At 44.7% G+C, this 17,352-nt stretch overlaps 2 protein-coding genes across 3 annotated transcripts in view; one reads left to right on the top strand and one right to left on the bottom strand.

The window, feature by feature from the left end:
• The window catches only part of LOC124015287 (ERO1-like protein beta), a 32,007-nt gene extending 25,370 nt beyond the window's left edge, over nt 1-6,637 (top strand). For both annotated transcript variants that reach the window (XM_046330425.1, XM_046330426.1), the window contains exons 14-16: nt 2,743-2,829; nt 3,864-3,997; nt 4,383-6,637. In XM_046330425.1, the coding sequence (XP_046186381.1) occupies nt 2,743-2,829; nt 3,864-3,997; nt 4,383-4,443 (282 nt within the window). In that variant the 3' untranslated portion in view covers nt 4,444-6,637. The remainder of the gene's footprint in view (nt 1-2,742; nt 2,830-3,863; nt 3,998-4,382) is intronic.
• Nucleotides 6,638-7,079: 442 nt separating this feature from the next.
• LOC124015288 (G protein-coupled receptor 137Ba-like) lies at nt 7,080-14,008 on the bottom strand. Its single transcript, XM_046330427.1, has 7 exons — nt 13,256-14,008; nt 10,918-10,967; nt 10,588-10,810; nt 9,687-9,836; nt 9,379-9,507; nt 8,888-9,009; nt 7,080-8,125 (listed from the first exon to the last, which is right to left on the bottom strand). The coding sequence occupies exons 1-7, from the start codon at nt 13,712-13,714 to the stop codon at nt 8,014-8,016; spliced, it is 1,245 nt and encodes a 414-aa protein (XP_046186383.1). The 5' UTR covers nt 13,715-14,008; the 3' UTR covers nt 7,080-8,013.
• Nucleotides 14,009-17,352: the final 3,344 nt, after the last annotated feature.

Raw genomic sequence — 17,352 nt, forward strand, 5'->3', positions numbered from 1 at the left:
CCAAAAAGTTTTAATAAAAGTAACAAATAATTCAAGAGCAGCAGTAAAATAACAATAGCGAGGCTATATACAGTGGGTACCGGTACAGAGTCAAGAGTGCAGGGAAACCAGTTAGTAGAGGTAGTTGGGATAATATGTACATGTAGGTAGAGTTATTAATGTGACTTTGCATAGATAATAACAGAGAGTAGCAGCAGTGTAAAAGAGGGGGTGGGGGGGGGGGGGGCAATGCAAATAGTCTGGGTAGCCATTTGATTAGATGTTCAGGAGTCTTATGGCTTGGTGGTAAAAGCTGTTTAGAAGCCTCTTGGACCTAGACTTGGCACTCCGGTACCATTTGCTGTGCGGTAGCAGAGAGAACAGTTTATGACTAGGGTGGCTGGAGTCTTTGACAATTTTTAGGGCCTTTAGGATCTGAGAACCCATGCCAAATCTTTTCAGTCTCCTGAGGGGGGAATAGGTTTTGTCATGCCCTCTTCATGAGTGCTTGGACCATGCTAGTTTGTTGGTGATGTGAACACCAAGGAACTTGAAGCTCTCAGCCTGCTCCTCTACAGCCCTGTCGATGCGAATGGGGGCGTGCTCGGTCCTCCTTTGTCTTGATCATGTTGAGGGAGAGGTTGTTGTCCTGGCACCACACGGCCAGGTCTCTGACCTCCTCCCTATAGGCTGTCTTGTCGTTGTCGTTGATCAGGCCTAACACTGTTGTGTCTTCGGCAAACTTAATTATGGTGCTTGAGTCGTGCCTGGCTGTGCAGTCATGAGTGAACAAGGAGTACAGGAGGGGACTGAGCACGCACCCCTGAGGGGCCCTTGTGTTGAGGATCAGCGTGGCGGATGTGTACCCTTACCACCTGGGGGCGGCCCGTCAGGAAGTTCAGGATCCAGTTGCAGAGAGATGTGTTTAGTGCCAGGGTCGTTAACTTAGTGATGAGCTTTGAGGGCACTATGGTGTTGAATGCTGAGCTGTAGTCGAAGAATAACATTCTCACATAGGTGTTCCTTTTATCCAGGTGTGAAAGGGCAGTGTGGAGTGCAATAGAGATTGTGTCATCTGTTGGGGCGGTATGCAAATTGGAGTAGTTTTAGGGTTTCTGCGATAATAATGTTTGTGAGCCATGACCAGCCTTTCAAAGCACTTCAGAGCTACAAATGTGAGTGCTACGGATCAGTAGTCATTTAGGCAGGTTACCTTAGTGTTCTTGGGGACAGGGACTATGGTGGTCTGCTTGAAACATGTTGGTATTACGGACTTAGACAGGGAGAGGTTGAAAATGTCAGTGAAGACACTTGCCAGTTTTTCAGCGCATTGCCGGAGTACACGTCCTGGTAATCCGTCTGGCCCTGCTACCTTATGAATGTTGATCTGTTTAAAGGTCTTACTTACATCGGCTGCGGAGAGCGTAATCACACAGTTGTCCGGAACAGCTGATGCTCTCATCCATGTTTCAGTGTTAGTTGCCTCGAAGCGAGCATATAATTAATTTTGCTCATCTGGTAGGCTTGTGTCACTGGGCAGCTCTTGGCTGTGCTTCCCTTTGTAGTCTGTAATAGTTTGCAAGCCCTGCCACATCCGACGAGTGTTGGAGCCAGTGTTGTACAATTCGATCTTAGTCCTGTATTGATGCTTTGCCTGTTTGATGGCTCGTCGGAGGGCATAGCGTGATTTCTTATAAGCTTTTGGGTTATAAGTTGTTTTTCCTCTGGTTGCACATGTGACATGCTGGTAGAAATAAGGTAGAACGGATTTAAGTTTCCCTGCATTAAAGTCCCCAGCCACTTGGAGCGCCATCTCTGGATGAGAATTTTCCTGTTTGATTATGGCCGTATACAGCCCATTGAGTGCTGTCTTAGTAAATAGAGGGCTACAAAGAATATAGATTAACTCTCTTGGCAGATGGTGTGGTGTACATCATGAGATACTCTACCTCAGCAAAACCTTGAAACTTCCTTAGATATTGTGCACCAGCTGTTGTTTACAAATATACTTAGACCGCCACCCCTTGTCTTACCAGAGGCTGCTGTTCTATCCTGCCGATACAGTGTATAACCCGTCAGCTGTATGTTATTCATGTTGTCGTTCAACAACGGCTCGGTGGAACGTAAGATATTTGTTTTTAATATCCTGTTGGTAGGATATACATGCTTGTAGTTTGTCCACTTTATTATCCAGTGATTGTACGTTGGCCAATAGTACCGATGGCAAAGGCAGATTAGCCGCTCGTTGCCAGATCCTCACAAGGCACCCCGATCTCCTTAGTCTCTTTCTCCTGTGAATGATAGGGATGAGGGCCTGTTCAGGTGTGTGGAGTAAATCCCTCTCGTCTGACTCATTCAAGAAAAATTATTTGCCCAGTTCAAGGTGAGTAATCGCTGTTCTGATGTCCAGAAGCTCTTTTCGGTCATAAGAGACTGTAGCAGCAACATTATGTACAAAATAAGTTACAAACAAATAGCAATGTTGTTTAAGAGCCCATAAAAAGGCAGCCATCCCCTCCAGCGCCATCTTCTAAGGCTGACATGAAGTCATAATAGCTAAGCTAAAAGCTAATGACAACTGACTTGGTGCGAGTGTATGTGTGTTTGATTCCTCAGCCGCACTGATTGACTAAATCTGTTCAAATTATACTGAATGAATGCAGGTGTTTGCAGGCTATTTATCCACATTGAGCCTAACTCGTACCCCCACAGGAAGCAAAGCCTGAAACATTCCCGCCTCTCTCTCTCTCCCTGTTTTCCCAGGAAGAATTCCGGCTACATTTTAAAAACATTTCCCGGATCATGGACTGTGTGGGCTGCAGTAAATGTCGACTCTGGGGGAAGCTACAGGTATGCCATTTTGGGACTCTTGTCCTGCCTCCTGTGGACACGTGGTTATTTTTAGCGATAGTTACCCGTTTTGCTGTGCAGTAGTTAGCTGTTATGCAATAAGTGGGCAGGCAGTGCTATTTGTCGATGTGGTCAGACAATTTTTCATTTCTCTGCATATCAGTGTTATTTAGTTAATTTGCAAATTACAGTGCAACTTCCTTCAGTTTAATACATACTGTAGAAAATATATCTTAAATTCTTGATGTATGAAGATTGAACTAAAAGAATACTTCTCTGATTTCAAATGGATCCCGGCACATAACACAGGGGCACCATTTATAAGCAGTAACAATACCCTTAGGAGAATAACCAAAACCAATGGATTTTGAGTACAGTCAAGAGGAAGAAACGATATGGAATTGTACCCTATATCGTGGGACAATGTTCGATCTGATGATGCATTTAAATATTACATACCAGTATCCACATCCAATGTTTCTGAGCATTTGCTGGATATCAAATATTTTCATAAGGTAAAAAGAGACTCCACTCCGCACATTGAAATCCACGCTCCCATGTGGTTTATGGGGTGACAATGTTTTAGCCACAAGCCACGACGCATAATAATGACCGGAATGGCGCAAATAGAATGGCATAAAACACCTGGAAACCATGTGTTTGATGTATTTGTTGCCTTTTCTCTTATTCCGTTCCAGTCATTACCACAAAACTGTCCTCCCCAATTAAGGTGCCACCAAACTGCTGCGATTTCGGCCCTTAGGTCAGTGTTTTCCAGTCCTGGTCCTGGGGACTCAGGGAACATTTTTGTTTTTGCCCTAACAATAACACACCTGATTCCGCTAATCAAAGGCTTGATGATGAGTTGATTAGTTTAATCAAAAGTGTGCAGGACCAGGATTGAGAAACATTTAAATTATACGCTCATGAAACCTTGTTGCCAATAAACCACATGGGATCATGGATTGGCGTGTGTGAGATCTCAGGCTTTCTCACATGATTAACCCATGGCTCCCCCAACCCTCCCATTGCAGACCCAAGGGCTGGGCACGGCGTTGAAGATCCTCTTCTCTGAGAAGGAGATCAAGAACCTGCCGGAACACAGCCCCTCTAAGGGTTTCCAGCTGACACGCCAGGAGATAGTGGCCTTGCTCAATGGCTTTGGGAGGTTAATACCACTTTTATACACATTGTGTCTTTATGGTTGATACTACTGCTTTGGTAAATGGGTGGTGTTCATTAGAGCACACAATTGGAAAACGTTTTAAAACGGAAAATGAAAATGACCATTTCATGCTGGACAAATCCAGGTAGTCCTTCCGTTTCAGTCCCTTTTGTTCCCTTTGGTGCGTAATGAACACAGTTGGCCTCATGACCGGTGATTCAAGTAATGTTAGCATCAAACTCGTTCTCACTCGCTCTTTCTCTGTCTCACAATTTCAAATTACTATTAGCATGACATACATTTAGTAAATATTGCATACATTGTCATAAATAGTTTCACAATCTCTTTCTCTCCCCAACTCCTCCCCCTTCTCTGTTTCTCCCCCTAGGCTCTCCACAAGCATCCACCAGCTCCATAGTTTCCGCGCCTTGCTGAAGGAGAAGAGGTAACACCCCCCCAACAGCACTACCACCTCCCGGCCACCAGGTGGAGCCAACCCAGAGGGAACTGCAATAGTCTTATTCCTCCCCAGAATAAGATCAAGTTCAGGGACTTCAGGATCGACACTGAACCCCCATCCCCTCCTCCTTCCTTCTTCCTCTATGTACAACTCTCCTTCTCTCCTCTTCCTTTCCAGAGAGCAACGACACTCTTAAGTCTGAGAAATCTGTACCTCTGTTTCCTTTCATTGTTACTACTTTTGTGGATGAAAGTGTACACTATGTCAGGCATATTGGTTGTGAGCTAAACCCATCCTTGAGTGAGTGTGGGTGTGTGTCTGTGCGAGTGTGTTATTGAAGGTGTGTGTGTGTGTGTGTGTGTGTGTGTGTGTGTGTGTGTGTGTGTGTGTGTGTGTGTGTGTGTGTGTGTGTGTGTGTGTGTGTGTGTGTGTGTGTGTGTGTGTGTGTGTGTGTGTGTGTGTGTGTGTGAGAATACTTGTTTGTCGTTGATCGCCAGTTGCAGCTAAATGATAACGAGAACTAGGGATAACGAGAACTAGAATTCATTCCGTACTTTTACGAGCATAAACTTGATAAGCGCAGCTGCTTTTTCCTATCCTAGAGGTGTAACCTTTTTCTCTGTGTGAGTTAGTGCATCGGTTGAAAGAACGCCTATGTGAGCGACTATGTCTGCTTTTGCTTTTGTCTGTGCATTTAACTGTGCTGTTTAAGGGGTGTTTTAACATCTCCATTTGGCAATCCAGTCTTTCTGCGCATCATATTATATAAAGCCTCATTTAAATGTGAAAAAAAAGAACAATTTACAGATTGGGTATCTGTTGGCCACGATACGCTTGCATTTACTTTTCTCATACCTATTCTATTTGGTGGCAGAACGGTTCCTGGTGTTTTATTCTTATTTTATTGGTTTTATGAAAGTCGAGACGAGCCAGGGTGATGGCAATCCCAAATGTGTAAGAGGTGTTTCCATGGCAATGAAAAGCCACGCCAGTATTTGTTTCATAGTTCACTTAAATAAGCTGTCATGCTGTGAAGCTGCCATGTTGGAGAAGAGTACTGTTAAAGTATAATGGAGAATGTAGCCAATGGTGTGACAAGAAGCAACTCGAAACAAGCAGTGGGGGTTTGTTCCCCCGTGATGGTCAAGTTCACTGGGGTGACTTGGTGAGCTTGCCATGTAAATCGATTCAAAATGGATACACGTAATGGCATTTAACGTCACACAACCTTTTTATACTGTCATGCCCTTCAGGACTGGGACGATATCAGTATGGCGATTCTCGTTAGTATCGTGGCAAGGAAACATAACATGAAGCGTGTTTAACTTCTTTAGGAAAACAGCCCTAACGTTCCACACACTACATGTTTGATTTCTGTCTGAAGTAGGTATTTCACCATGTGGACCAAAGATTTTCTGTTGCCTTTTTTCTTTTCTATCATGTCAAAGCACATTTGGAGTTTTTCCACCATATAAGTTTTTAGTTTGTGCATCATCAACCCCTTCGGTAACATTGGTTAGAAAATGTTGCAAGTGAGGTTTGCCTTATGTGTAAAGATCAAACTATTGGTAGCCAGACAATACCTGGGTAGTACTTTGTATCACATTTTTGTAAAAGAAAATCTCAAACAAATGTAGACATGGGGTCCAGTAAGTAGGATTTGAGTCAAGTGCTAGCTAGCTAACGCTTATGCTAACATAAAGAGCAACGCTAATGTCGTCGTGAATGTGAATGTGAATGCTACGGAGATTGAACAAGCTGTTCCTTTGCTTAAAATGAAGGAAATAGACAAGATAATATTTTATCTTAGAGGAAAAGCGTGTGTGTCTGTCTGGGCCTCGCATGCTTTCTAAAACCCCAGAACGTCCTGTGCAATCCACTTGTCTGCCTTAAAAGTTCCAAAAAATTGTTTTGACATTTTTCTTAAAAAGCTTGAGCCTGCTTTCTTGGATGAAATTCACCATTTTGTCTCCAATGATCTCCACGCTCTTCTGCGTTCTCCTATCTCTGCCTTTAACATATTCAGAATACCCAGAAAGCTGTACTATTTGTAAAAGGAAAATGACAGAACTTTTTTCAAAGCTGTATGATTATATAATTAGTTGCACCTGTATTGCTGTGTATTCTTGTTTGATTATATTTATTTGAACAGAGGAATAAATATTTCTGGTTGTCATTCAAAACTTTTTATGCATCTTTTTCAGATTTTTACCATGATCCATTATGTATAAACACTTTCAGAACAATACTATTTGACCTCACCGTAACAGAAAGGTATACTATATACCTCTCAAACTCAACTCGGGACCTCAAAACCAGTTCCACTGTGGGTTTTTTCATTGTTCCCCCTTAATCAGGGACTGAGTTAGACCTGGGACACTAAGTGGGTGCAATTAATTCAGGTAGAATAGAAAACCAGCAGGCTCTGGACCTCGTAAGGTAAAATGTGAATACACCTGCTCCATACGCTTAATTTAATATTTGTAAGTCATTTTTACCAATAAACCATGAAAAGGGTTCTGTTATTGGGACTTGTTCTGACCTTTCCTATCATAAAGTAAATTGTAGACAATGTTGGGGTACAATTCAGTTTCATCTAGTGACTAAATCAAGAACAGTAGGATCTCCTCACATTGAGTGTCACACCCCAAATGTCCTTTTATTCATGGTTATGTGTCAATACCGATCACGATACATCCACAGACAGAAAAGCAGACAAATAAATAGAGCATCTGATCAGTGAAACTTTCTCCATTACATTAAAAACTTCCTGTTAGAAATATAGAATCCATCTTTTTCACCATCACACCGCCAATAAATTAATGTATGTTCATAGTCATATTTACTGTGGATATAGATATGACATGATTTTGTTTATTTGTGTCATTGTTCTATACAGGCTTTAGTATATTGATAGTGTCTAAGGTCAACTACCTTGATGTATATGTTTGTGCATGACTTAGTGCTAGCTTATAATATGGGTTTATTTCACAGGTTTTCTAGATGACTTTCTACAATGTCTAGCTGGTTCCCAAACTGTGGGGTGGTCGATAGGGGGATGCAGAGTTTTAAAAAAACATTTTTTTTTTTTTTTTAAGGAACTCAGTCTGACTTTCAACTTACTTTTGAAAGTTGTTATAGTAGAATGCACAAGACACAATTTTGAGTAGTGTATCATCAGTTTTCCTCTTGTCATGTCAGTCATTGAATACCTTAGCGCTATTTTATAACTTGTCAGAAATGTCCAGATCAACTAGCCCATGTCGGCTAACGGGATGTTCCCCAATGATGGAAGGGGGGCCCCGAGTGAAATAGTTTTGGAACCACTGGTCTACATTATCACTAAGTGACTAATGCAATATGGTGGCTGATGATGGACAAAATACAGATGCTGTCAAGAAGTGTCAAAGTTTACAAAGTGCATTGCGGTGCTGTACAGTGCAGTGTGGACTGGTTCAGAGTTAGGGTCAATACCATTTTTTTTGCTTTTCAATTTGGAAAATTCTGAATTTGAATGAATTGAAATGGAATTGACCCCCTACCCTGGACTTGTTAAGTCTCAGTATGGATGGAGCTCTCCCGTCACCGGTGCCAACCGTTGTTCGTCCGTCCCCGTTTGTACAGTGAAACTGCTGTTGCGGCTGCCCCAGTCGTAGCAGTCTGTAACTAGGCTATGGCACAAAAGATAAACAAATCTTTGAGTTACTATTATTATACTGAACAAAAAATATAAACGCAACATGCAACAATTTCATAAATTTTACTGAGTTACAATTCATGAGGAAATCGGTCAATTGAAATAAATTCCTTAAGCCCCAATCTCTAAGGATTTCACATGACTGGGAATACAGATATGCATCGGTTTTTCACTGATAACCTTTTTAAAAAAACAATGGGCCTCACAATAGACCTCCAGGATCTCAAAGCATTTTTGTGCATTCAAATTGCCATCGATAAAATGCAATTGTGTTTGTTTTCTGTAGCTTATGCCTGCCCATACCATAACCCCATCGCCACACACATGGTCTGCATTTATGAGGCCTGTTGGACATACTGCCAAATTCTCTAAAACAACATTAGAGGCGGCTTATGGTATAGAAATTAACATTCAATTCTCCCAGCAAAAGGTGAACCTGTGTAATGATCATGCTGTTTAGTCAGCTTCTTGAGATGACACACCTGTCAAGTGGATGGATTATCTTGGCAAAGGAGAAATGCTCACTAACAGGGATGTAAACAAATTTGTGCACAACATTTGAGAGAAATAAGGTTTTGGTGCGAATAGAACATTTCTGAGATCTTTTATTTCAGTTCATGAAACCAACCCTTTACATGTTGTTTATATTTTGGTTCAGTGTAGTTATCTTTCAGTATATCTTTTAAATCTAAAACATACTTGAAAGTAACCTATACCCGTCTTGACACTACTGTACCTTGCTGAGTTGTTCTGAGGAGGGATGCTCCACGCCAGGTCATCGTCGCTGTCGTACCGACGGGGGTTGTCAAAGAAGTAACCTCTGGAAGAGAGCACGTGGTTTGGGATCCCTGATCCACTCTGCAAAGACAGAGCGTACCGAATAAGATAAAGAAATCGGTAACGCTTTATTTAAGAGCCCAGTTTAAGCTGGTACTTACCTGGTGTTTTCACTAAGAAACTATGTGGTAGCAACGGACACTTTCTGGTACTTATCTCAGAATTGAACACAATTGGTAACTAACTGGAGTCAAATGGTATTAGCTTAAATAGTGATGCTAGCTTCAATGAATCTCAATGAAACCGAAGTGTAAGTGCAATGCAATTATTAGGTATTTACTGTTGAAACAACTAACTAGCTGGTAAACAGCGGGCTGGTTAAATGAAAGTGTTTTTACAAATCATTCAAACATTTCCAAGCTTCTCCTCGTCACCGGAGCACACACTCACCCTGTCCTGTGGCAGCCTGCGGACCCTGAAGAAGAAAACCACCAGGGAGGTTGGCAGCAGTTCCCAGACAAAGAGGATCACCCCGAACACGATGTAACCAGCGTCCCCCAGAGTGGACCTCAAGTCAGCCTGCACAGAGAGAGAGTGTGCATTTGTGTGTTTATCCCTCCAGATGATCCTCATTTGTGGATCGTTGGTGTTAGGCTGTGTTTTGTGTCTGTCACTTTCTCTTTTCTCTCTGTCTCTCTCTCTCTTTGTCGCTCTCTTCTCTCCCTAATTCTGTGTCTGGGATAGCGTGTCATCCTTACCTGGTCAGACACGTTGTACCAGTCGTAGTCGAATGAGTTGATGGTCTCAATGTCGGTCAGAGCCAGCACCACCAAGTTGTAGCAGGCCCGTGATGCGTACAGCAGAACCACCAGGACGCCAATCAATGTCACCTGACACACCGACGTTCCCTGCAACCAATGGCGAGGGAGGTCATGGTGATGAACTATTTTCTGTCACACCCTGATCTGTTTCACCTGTCTTTGTGCTTGTCTCCACCCACCTCCGGGTGTCACCCATCTTCCCCATTATCCCCAGTGTATTTATACCTATGTCCTTTGTCTGTTGCCAGTTCGTTTTGTTTGTCAAGCCTACCAGCGTTTTTCTCTCGCTCCTGTCTGTTTCTAGTTTCCCCCGGTTTTGACCATTCTGCCTGCCCTGACCCTGAGCCTGCCTGCAATTCTGTACCTTGTCCCATCTCACTGGATTATTGACCTCTGCCTGCCGTTCTGTACGGTTTGCACTCTGATCTGGAATACCGACCTCTGCCTGCCCTTGACCTGTCATTTTGCCTGACCCCTGTTCTAGTAATAAACCTTTGTTACTTCGACACTGTCTGCATCTGGGTCTTCCCTGAAACGTGATACCAATCAGCATTAGTATTTACGGAGGGTTCACCGTTTAGTGCTACCGAGTTCACACATTTTCCCACCTCCAAAATATACACAAAGACGTTAAATAAAATAGTAAACTTTGTGTCCTACTTTCAGAAAAGCATGAAGCAGACTTAGTCAATCTTAATGGAAGTCAGGCTGTATTTATCAATTGAAGGAGCGCTGATTTAGGATCGCATGGACAGGCAAGACCTGATCCTCGATCAGCAATCCTACTCTGAGGTGCTTGATACATACAGCCCCTGATCTACAAGTTCTGAGGTCCTACCTTGGACTCGAGGTATATGCTGGCCAGGGACATCTTAGCCACCTTGTAAAGGCAGACGGACAGCGAGATGGCACAGAGCACAAAGAGCGTATCGTTGATGGTGACTCTGACCAGGACAATGGTCTTGACCTCGGTGGCGGTCATCTTAACCAGCAGGGCACAGGCCAGGTTGACCACCAGGAAGAGAAAACTGACCGCCAAGAAGACCAGATAGAGGGGGAGCCTATGGAAGGAAAGATATGGAAATTTCTGGGCCCTAGTTACAGCCTTTGAAATGTGTGAGGGTCCTGTATGTGGACAGGAAGAGAGGGGTAAACCCAGTCCACTTACTTGTATTTAAGGAGCTCTGGGGTATACTTGGACTTTGCCTTGAAGTAAACCTGTTTTGGGTGACATCAGAAAGCAAGTTACACTTTGGACATTTTCCCCCAAGAAAACAACAACAAACAATCAACAACGTGGCCGCTCAGCTGAAGAACCAGTTCATGAATGAATTCTGTCTCCAGATTAGATACATTTGAAGGGATCCCGAAGAAATACAAACAAATTGGACCCCTTTTTCGCCATGTAGACAAACCTCTTATCAGTTAAAACCATGACGTGATGTTAACAGCAGACAAGCGAGGCCCTACTGTATTATCTTTAATAGTCATGTGTGAAGGGAGACAAATGCTGCCAATAGATGTATTATTGCTCTCTATACAGAGCAGTGGGCATGAGGATGTCAAACAAGTGTGTGATTGCTGGCGTCTGCAGGCAACGGCTGTGTAAGTCTCTATTGTGGGCCACCCCTTTTGAGCTGGGTTCCTCTTTAGGTTTCCTTCCTCCTAGAGAGTTTTTCCTGTCCTGTGCTTTCGCTTCTGCTTTGCTTGCTCTTTAGGGTCTAAGCCGGGTAACTGTAAAGCACTTTGGGACAACTGCTGATGTGAAAAAAATCTCATTTAATTACGTGCCTCTGATAATGATTCATCATCTGTACTGAACAAAAATATAAACACAACATTCTAAAGTGTTGGTTTCATGAGCTGAAATAAAAGATACCAGAAATCTTTAGCACGAAAAGCATTTTTCTCTCAAATTTTGTGGACAAATTTGCTTACTCCATGTTAGTGAGCATTTCTCCTTTGCCAAGATAATCCATCCACCTGACAGGTGTGGCATATCAAGAAGCTGATTAAACAGCTTCATAATTACACTTGTGCACCTTGTGCTGTCGACAATAAATAGAGCACTCTCAACTATGCAGTTTTGTCAAACAACACAGCGTGCGGTTGGCATGCTGACTATAGGAATGTCCACCTGAGCTGTTGCCAGAGAATTGAATAATACCATAAGCCGCCTCCAATGTCATTTTAGAGAATTTGGCCATACATCCAATCTGCCTCACAACCGCAGACCACGTGTAAAGTCCATGAAGACCACGTGCTCTCCATGGATCAATCCCGGTTTCAACTGTACCGTGCAGATGGCAGACGTCTTGTGGGCGAATAGATTGCTGATGTCAAAGTTGTGAACAGAGTGCCCTATGGTGGCAGTGGGGATATGGTATGGGCAGGCATAAGCTACGAACAACGAACACAATTGCATTTTATCAATGGCAATTTGAATGCACAGACGAGATCCTGAGGCCACTGACGAGATCCTGAGGCCCATTGTCGTGCCATTCATCCGCCACGATCACCTCCTGTTTCAGCATGATAATGCATGGATGGCCCCATGTCCCAAGGATCTGTACACAATTCCTGAAAGCTGAAAATGACCCCAGCTCTTCCTTGGCCTGCATACTCACCAGACATGTCACCCATTGAGCATGTTTGGGATGCTCTGGACTAACGTATACGACAGCGTTTCCAGTTCCCGCCAATATCCAGCAACTTTGCACAGCCATCGAAGAGGAGTGGGGCAATATCCACATGCCACAATCAACAGCCTGATCAACTCTATGTGAAGAAGATGTGTCGCAGTGCATGAGGTCATACTAGACTGGTTTTCTCATCCACGTCCCTTTTTTTTAAAGGAATTTGTGACCAACAGATATATATATACTCCCAGTCATGTGAAATCCATAGATTAGGGCCCACTGAATTTACTTCATTTGACTGATTTCCTTAAATGAACTGTAACTCAGTCAAATCTTTCAAATTGTTGCATGTTGCGTTTTATATTTTTGTTCAGTGTATCTAAAAGCAGCATGACTTCTTGTCTGACCTGTACTGCCCACACCTCACCACGATGCCCGCTATGATATATTGTAAATAACTAGTTGTATGAATATATAATTGCTAAATGCTGTGTGCACATTGCACAATGAGGTGGCTGTGCTAAGCTATTAAATAAGGAAAACGTGACTAATCTTCCTTTGCCGGGCCTTCATACCTTTACCCTCCACCCCACTGCCTTCACACCCCCCTACCACTTACCTCTTCTAGGGAAGATTTCCCCATAGGATTGTACATCCCCCTTATTGGGGATGCCACCATTTCAGCAAAATCAGAAATTCCAGGCCACAGCTATTCTGTGTACACAACACTCACACATCAATGTATATTCATATTAATACTCTGAACTACTACCTAGACACTGAGACTGAAAAAAAGGGCAGATTGGGCCTTGTGGCCCCCTGAGACCCCCCATTCCCTCAATGTGGCCCCTGGTAGCCCACCCTCACCTGGGCGCAGTAGAGGTTCATGAGGCTTAGCGTGAAGAACTGCAGGCAGACGGGGAAGCAGTAGAGCAGCCAGAAGGTGAAGGGACCCAGCGCGTTGGCCGTGACGCAGTCGCGGAAGTAGAAGGAGAAGAGGAGGGCGCGCAGCGCGGCCCACAGCAGACACAGGAAGAGGAATGCCGTCTGGTAGCTGAAGCGCTTGTGGCGGTATCGGAGCACCAGCCACAGCTGGGCATAGATGAAGGCAAAGAGGAGGGAGTAGAAGACAGTGTAGGCCACGGTGAGGCCAAGCTTGACGTAGGGCGGGATGGCCGGGGCCATGGTGGGCGGAGGAGGCAGGGAGCCGTTACCGGCTGCTGCTGTGGATGCCGGTTCTGGTGCCGCTGACACCCCCCCGACGGTGCCTTGCTCCACCACCGGGGATGATGACTCCAGGGACATGTCCATCGCTTCTCCATTCATCCTCTGTTCCTCAACGAGGGAGAGAAAGAAGGGAATCCTTTTTTCTTCTGTCTCTCTCAGGCAATGTATCGCTGGTAGAGACGATATCTCCCCTCCATGGAGCCTTTGCTTCAGACACACAACCCTGCTGTCTGACTCAGTGAGAGGGAGGGAGACAAAGGAGGGAGGAGAGGGGGAAAAGAGACACTCCCCTCTTTTTGCCGGTGCTCCTTGGAGAGTGGTTGGAGGCTGATGTCACATGACCGTGGCTCGGAGTGTTTCAGTGGCCGAGGGCTCGGCAGGAGGCTGTGATGCATTTGAAGAGGATGGAGGGAGGGTACAGATGGATCGAGAAAAAGAGAGCGCGAGAGAGAGGTGGGAGGGAGCGAGGGATAGGTGCACTGACTGTACCTTAGACTACGTGCTGGAGGGACCTGTCATCTGCTCCCATCCCCCTCTTTCGTCATAGACAGCATCATCATGCAGTCTGTGCCAGCTGTCTTTCTGTCGCCCCTCCCCCATTTTCCCCCTCCTAATTTCTTATTTCCTCCATCCACACTGAAGGTTCTGTAATGGATGTATCAGTGATGGTGGGTGCTTTAGAATATGTCAGTTAACCATTTGGTTGTGTAAGAATTTTGTCCACAAATATACCCACAATTCTATTATACACCGAGTGTACAAAACATGACATAGACTGACCATGTGAATACAGGTGAAAGCTATGATATGATCCCTTATTGATATCACCTGTTAAATCTACTTCAATCAGTATCGATGAAGGGGAGGAGACTGGTTAAAGAAGGATGTTTAAGCCTCGAGACAAATCAAATCAAAGTTTATTTGTCACGTGCGCCGAACACAACAGGTGTTACAGTGAAATGCTTACTTACAGGCTCTAAACAATAGTGTAAAAAAGGTGTTAGGTGAACAATAGGTAAGTAAATAAATAAAAACAGTAAAAAGACAGGCTATATACAGTAGCGAGGCTATAAAAGTAGTGAGGCTACATACAGACAACGGCTAGTCAGGCTGATTGAGGTAGTATGTACATGTAGATATGGTTAAAGTGACTATGCATATATGATGAACAGAGAGTAGCAGTAGCGTAAAAGAGGGGTTGGCGGGTGGCGGGACACAATGCAGATAGCCCAGTTAGCGAACGTGCAGGAGCACTGGTTGGTCGGCCCAATTGAGGTAGTATGTACATGAATGTATAGCTAAAGTGACTATGCATATATGATTAACAGAGAGTAGCAGCAACGTAAAAAGAGGGTTTGCGGGGGGGGCATACAATGCAAATAGTCCAGGTAGCCATTTGATTATCTGTTCAGGAGTCTTATGGCTTGGGGGTAAAAACTGTTGAGAAGCCTTTTTGTCCTTGGCACTCCAGTACCGCTTGCCATGCGGAAGTAGAGAGAACAGTCTATGACTGGGGTGGCTGGGGTCGTTGACAATTTTTAGGACCTTCCTCTGACACCGCCTGGTATAGAGGTCCTGGATGGCAGGCAGCTTAGCCCCAGTGATGTCCTGGGCCATACGCACTATACTCTGTAGTGCCTGGCGGCCAGAGGCCGAGCAATTGCCGTACCAGGCAGTCATGCAAACAGTCAGGATGCTCTCGATGTTGCAGCTGTAGAACCTTTTGAGGATCTCAGGACCCATGCCAAATCTTTCTAGTTTCCTGAGGGGGAATAGGCATTGTCGTGCCCTCTTCACGACTGTCTTGGTGTGTTTGGACCATGATAGTTTGTTGTTGATGTGGACACCGAGGAACTTGAAGCTCTCAACCTGCTCCACTACAGCCCCATGAGAATGGGGGTGTGCTCAGTCCTCCCTTTCCTGTAGTCCACAATTATCTCCTTAGTCTTGGTTACGTTGAGGGATAGTTTGTTATTCTGGCACCACATGGCCAGGTCTCTGACCTCCTCCCTATAGGCTGTCTCGTCATTGTCTGTGATCAGGCCTACCACTGTTGTGTCGTCTGCAAACTTAATGATGGTGTTGGAGTTGTGCCTGGCCATGCAATTGTGGGTGAGCAGGGGGTACAGGAGGGGACTGAGCACGCACCCCTGTGGCGCTCCAGTGTTGAGGATCAGCGTGGCAGATGTGTTGCTACCTACCCTCACCACCTGGGGGCGGCCCGTCAGGAAGTCCAGGATCCAGTTGCAGAGGGAGGTGTTTAATCCCAGGATCCTTAGCTTAGTGATGAGCTTTGAGGGTACTATAGTATTGAACGCTGAGCTGTAGTCAATGAATAGCATTCTCACATAAGTGTTCCTTTTGTCCAGGTGGGAAAGGGCAGTGTGGAGTGCAACAGAGATTGCAGCATCTGTGGATCTGTTTGGGCGGTATGCAAATTGGAGTGGGTCTAGGGTTTCTGCAATAATGGTGTTGATGTGAGCCATTACAAACGTTTCAAAGCACTTCATGGCTACGGACGTGAGTGCTACGGGTCTGTAGTCATTTAGACAGGTTGCCTTTGTGTTCTTCGGCACAGGGACTATGGTGGTCTGCTTGAAACATGTTGGTATTACAGACTCAATCAGGGACATGTTGAAAATGTCAGTGAAGACACCTGCCAGTTGTTCAGCACATGCCCGGAGCACACAACCTTGTAATCCGTCTGGCCCCGCAGCCTTGTGTATGTTGACCTGTTTAAAGGTCTTACTCACGTCGTCTACGGAGAGCGTGATCACACAGTCATCCGGAACAGCTGATTCTCTCATGCATGCCTCAGTGTTGCTTGCCTCAAAGCGAGCATAGAAGTAATTTAGCTCATCTGGTAGGCTCGTGTCACTGGGCAGCTCGCAGCTGTGCTTCCCGTTGTAGTCTGTAATAGTTTGCAAGCCCTGCCACATAAGACGAGCGTCGGAGCCGGTGTAGTGTGATTCAATCTTAGCCCTGTATTGACGCTTTGCCTGTTTGATGGTTCGTCGCAGGGCATAGCAGGATTTCTTGTAAGCTTCCGGGTTAGAGTCCCGCGCCTTGAAAGTGGCAGCTCTACCCTTTAGTTCAGTGCGAATGTTGCCTGTAATCCATGGCTTCTGGTTGGGGTATGAACGTACCGTCACAGTGGGGACGACGTCCTCAATGCACTTATTGATAAAGCCAGTGACTGATGTGGTGTACTCCTCAATGCCACCGGAAGAATCCCGGAACATGTTCCAGTCTGTGATAGCAAAACACTCCTGTAGTTTAGCATCTTCTTTATCTGACCACTTTTTTTATAGGCCGAGTCACTGGTGCTTCCTGCTTTCATTTTAGCTTGTAAGCAGGAATCAGGAGGATAGAGTTGTGGTCGGATTTTCCAAATGGAGGGCGAGGGAGAGCTTTGTACGTGTCTCTGTGTGTGGAGTATAGGTGATCTATAATTGTTTTCCCTCTGGTTGCACATTTAACATGTTGATAGAAATTTGGTAGAACTGATTTAAGTTTCCCTGCATTAAAGTCTCCGGCCACTAGGAGCGCCGCCTCTGGGTGAGTGGTTTCCTGTTTGCTTATTTCCTTATACAGCTGACTGAGTGCGGTCTTAGTGCCAGCATCTGTCTGTGGTGGTAAATTAACAGCCACGAAAAGTATAGCTGAAAACTCTCTAGGCAAGTAGTGTGGCCTGCAATTTATGACAATATACTCTACTTCAGGCGAGCAAAATCTAG

Source organism: Oncorhynchus gorbuscha, linkage group LG26, assembly GCF_021184085.1.
Source record: "Oncorhynchus gorbuscha isolate QuinsamMale2020 ecotype Even-year linkage group LG26, OgorEven_v1.0, whole genome shotgun sequence".
NCBI classification, from domain to species: Eukaryota; Metazoa; Chordata; class Actinopteri; order Salmoniformes; family Salmonidae; genus Oncorhynchus; species Oncorhynchus gorbuscha.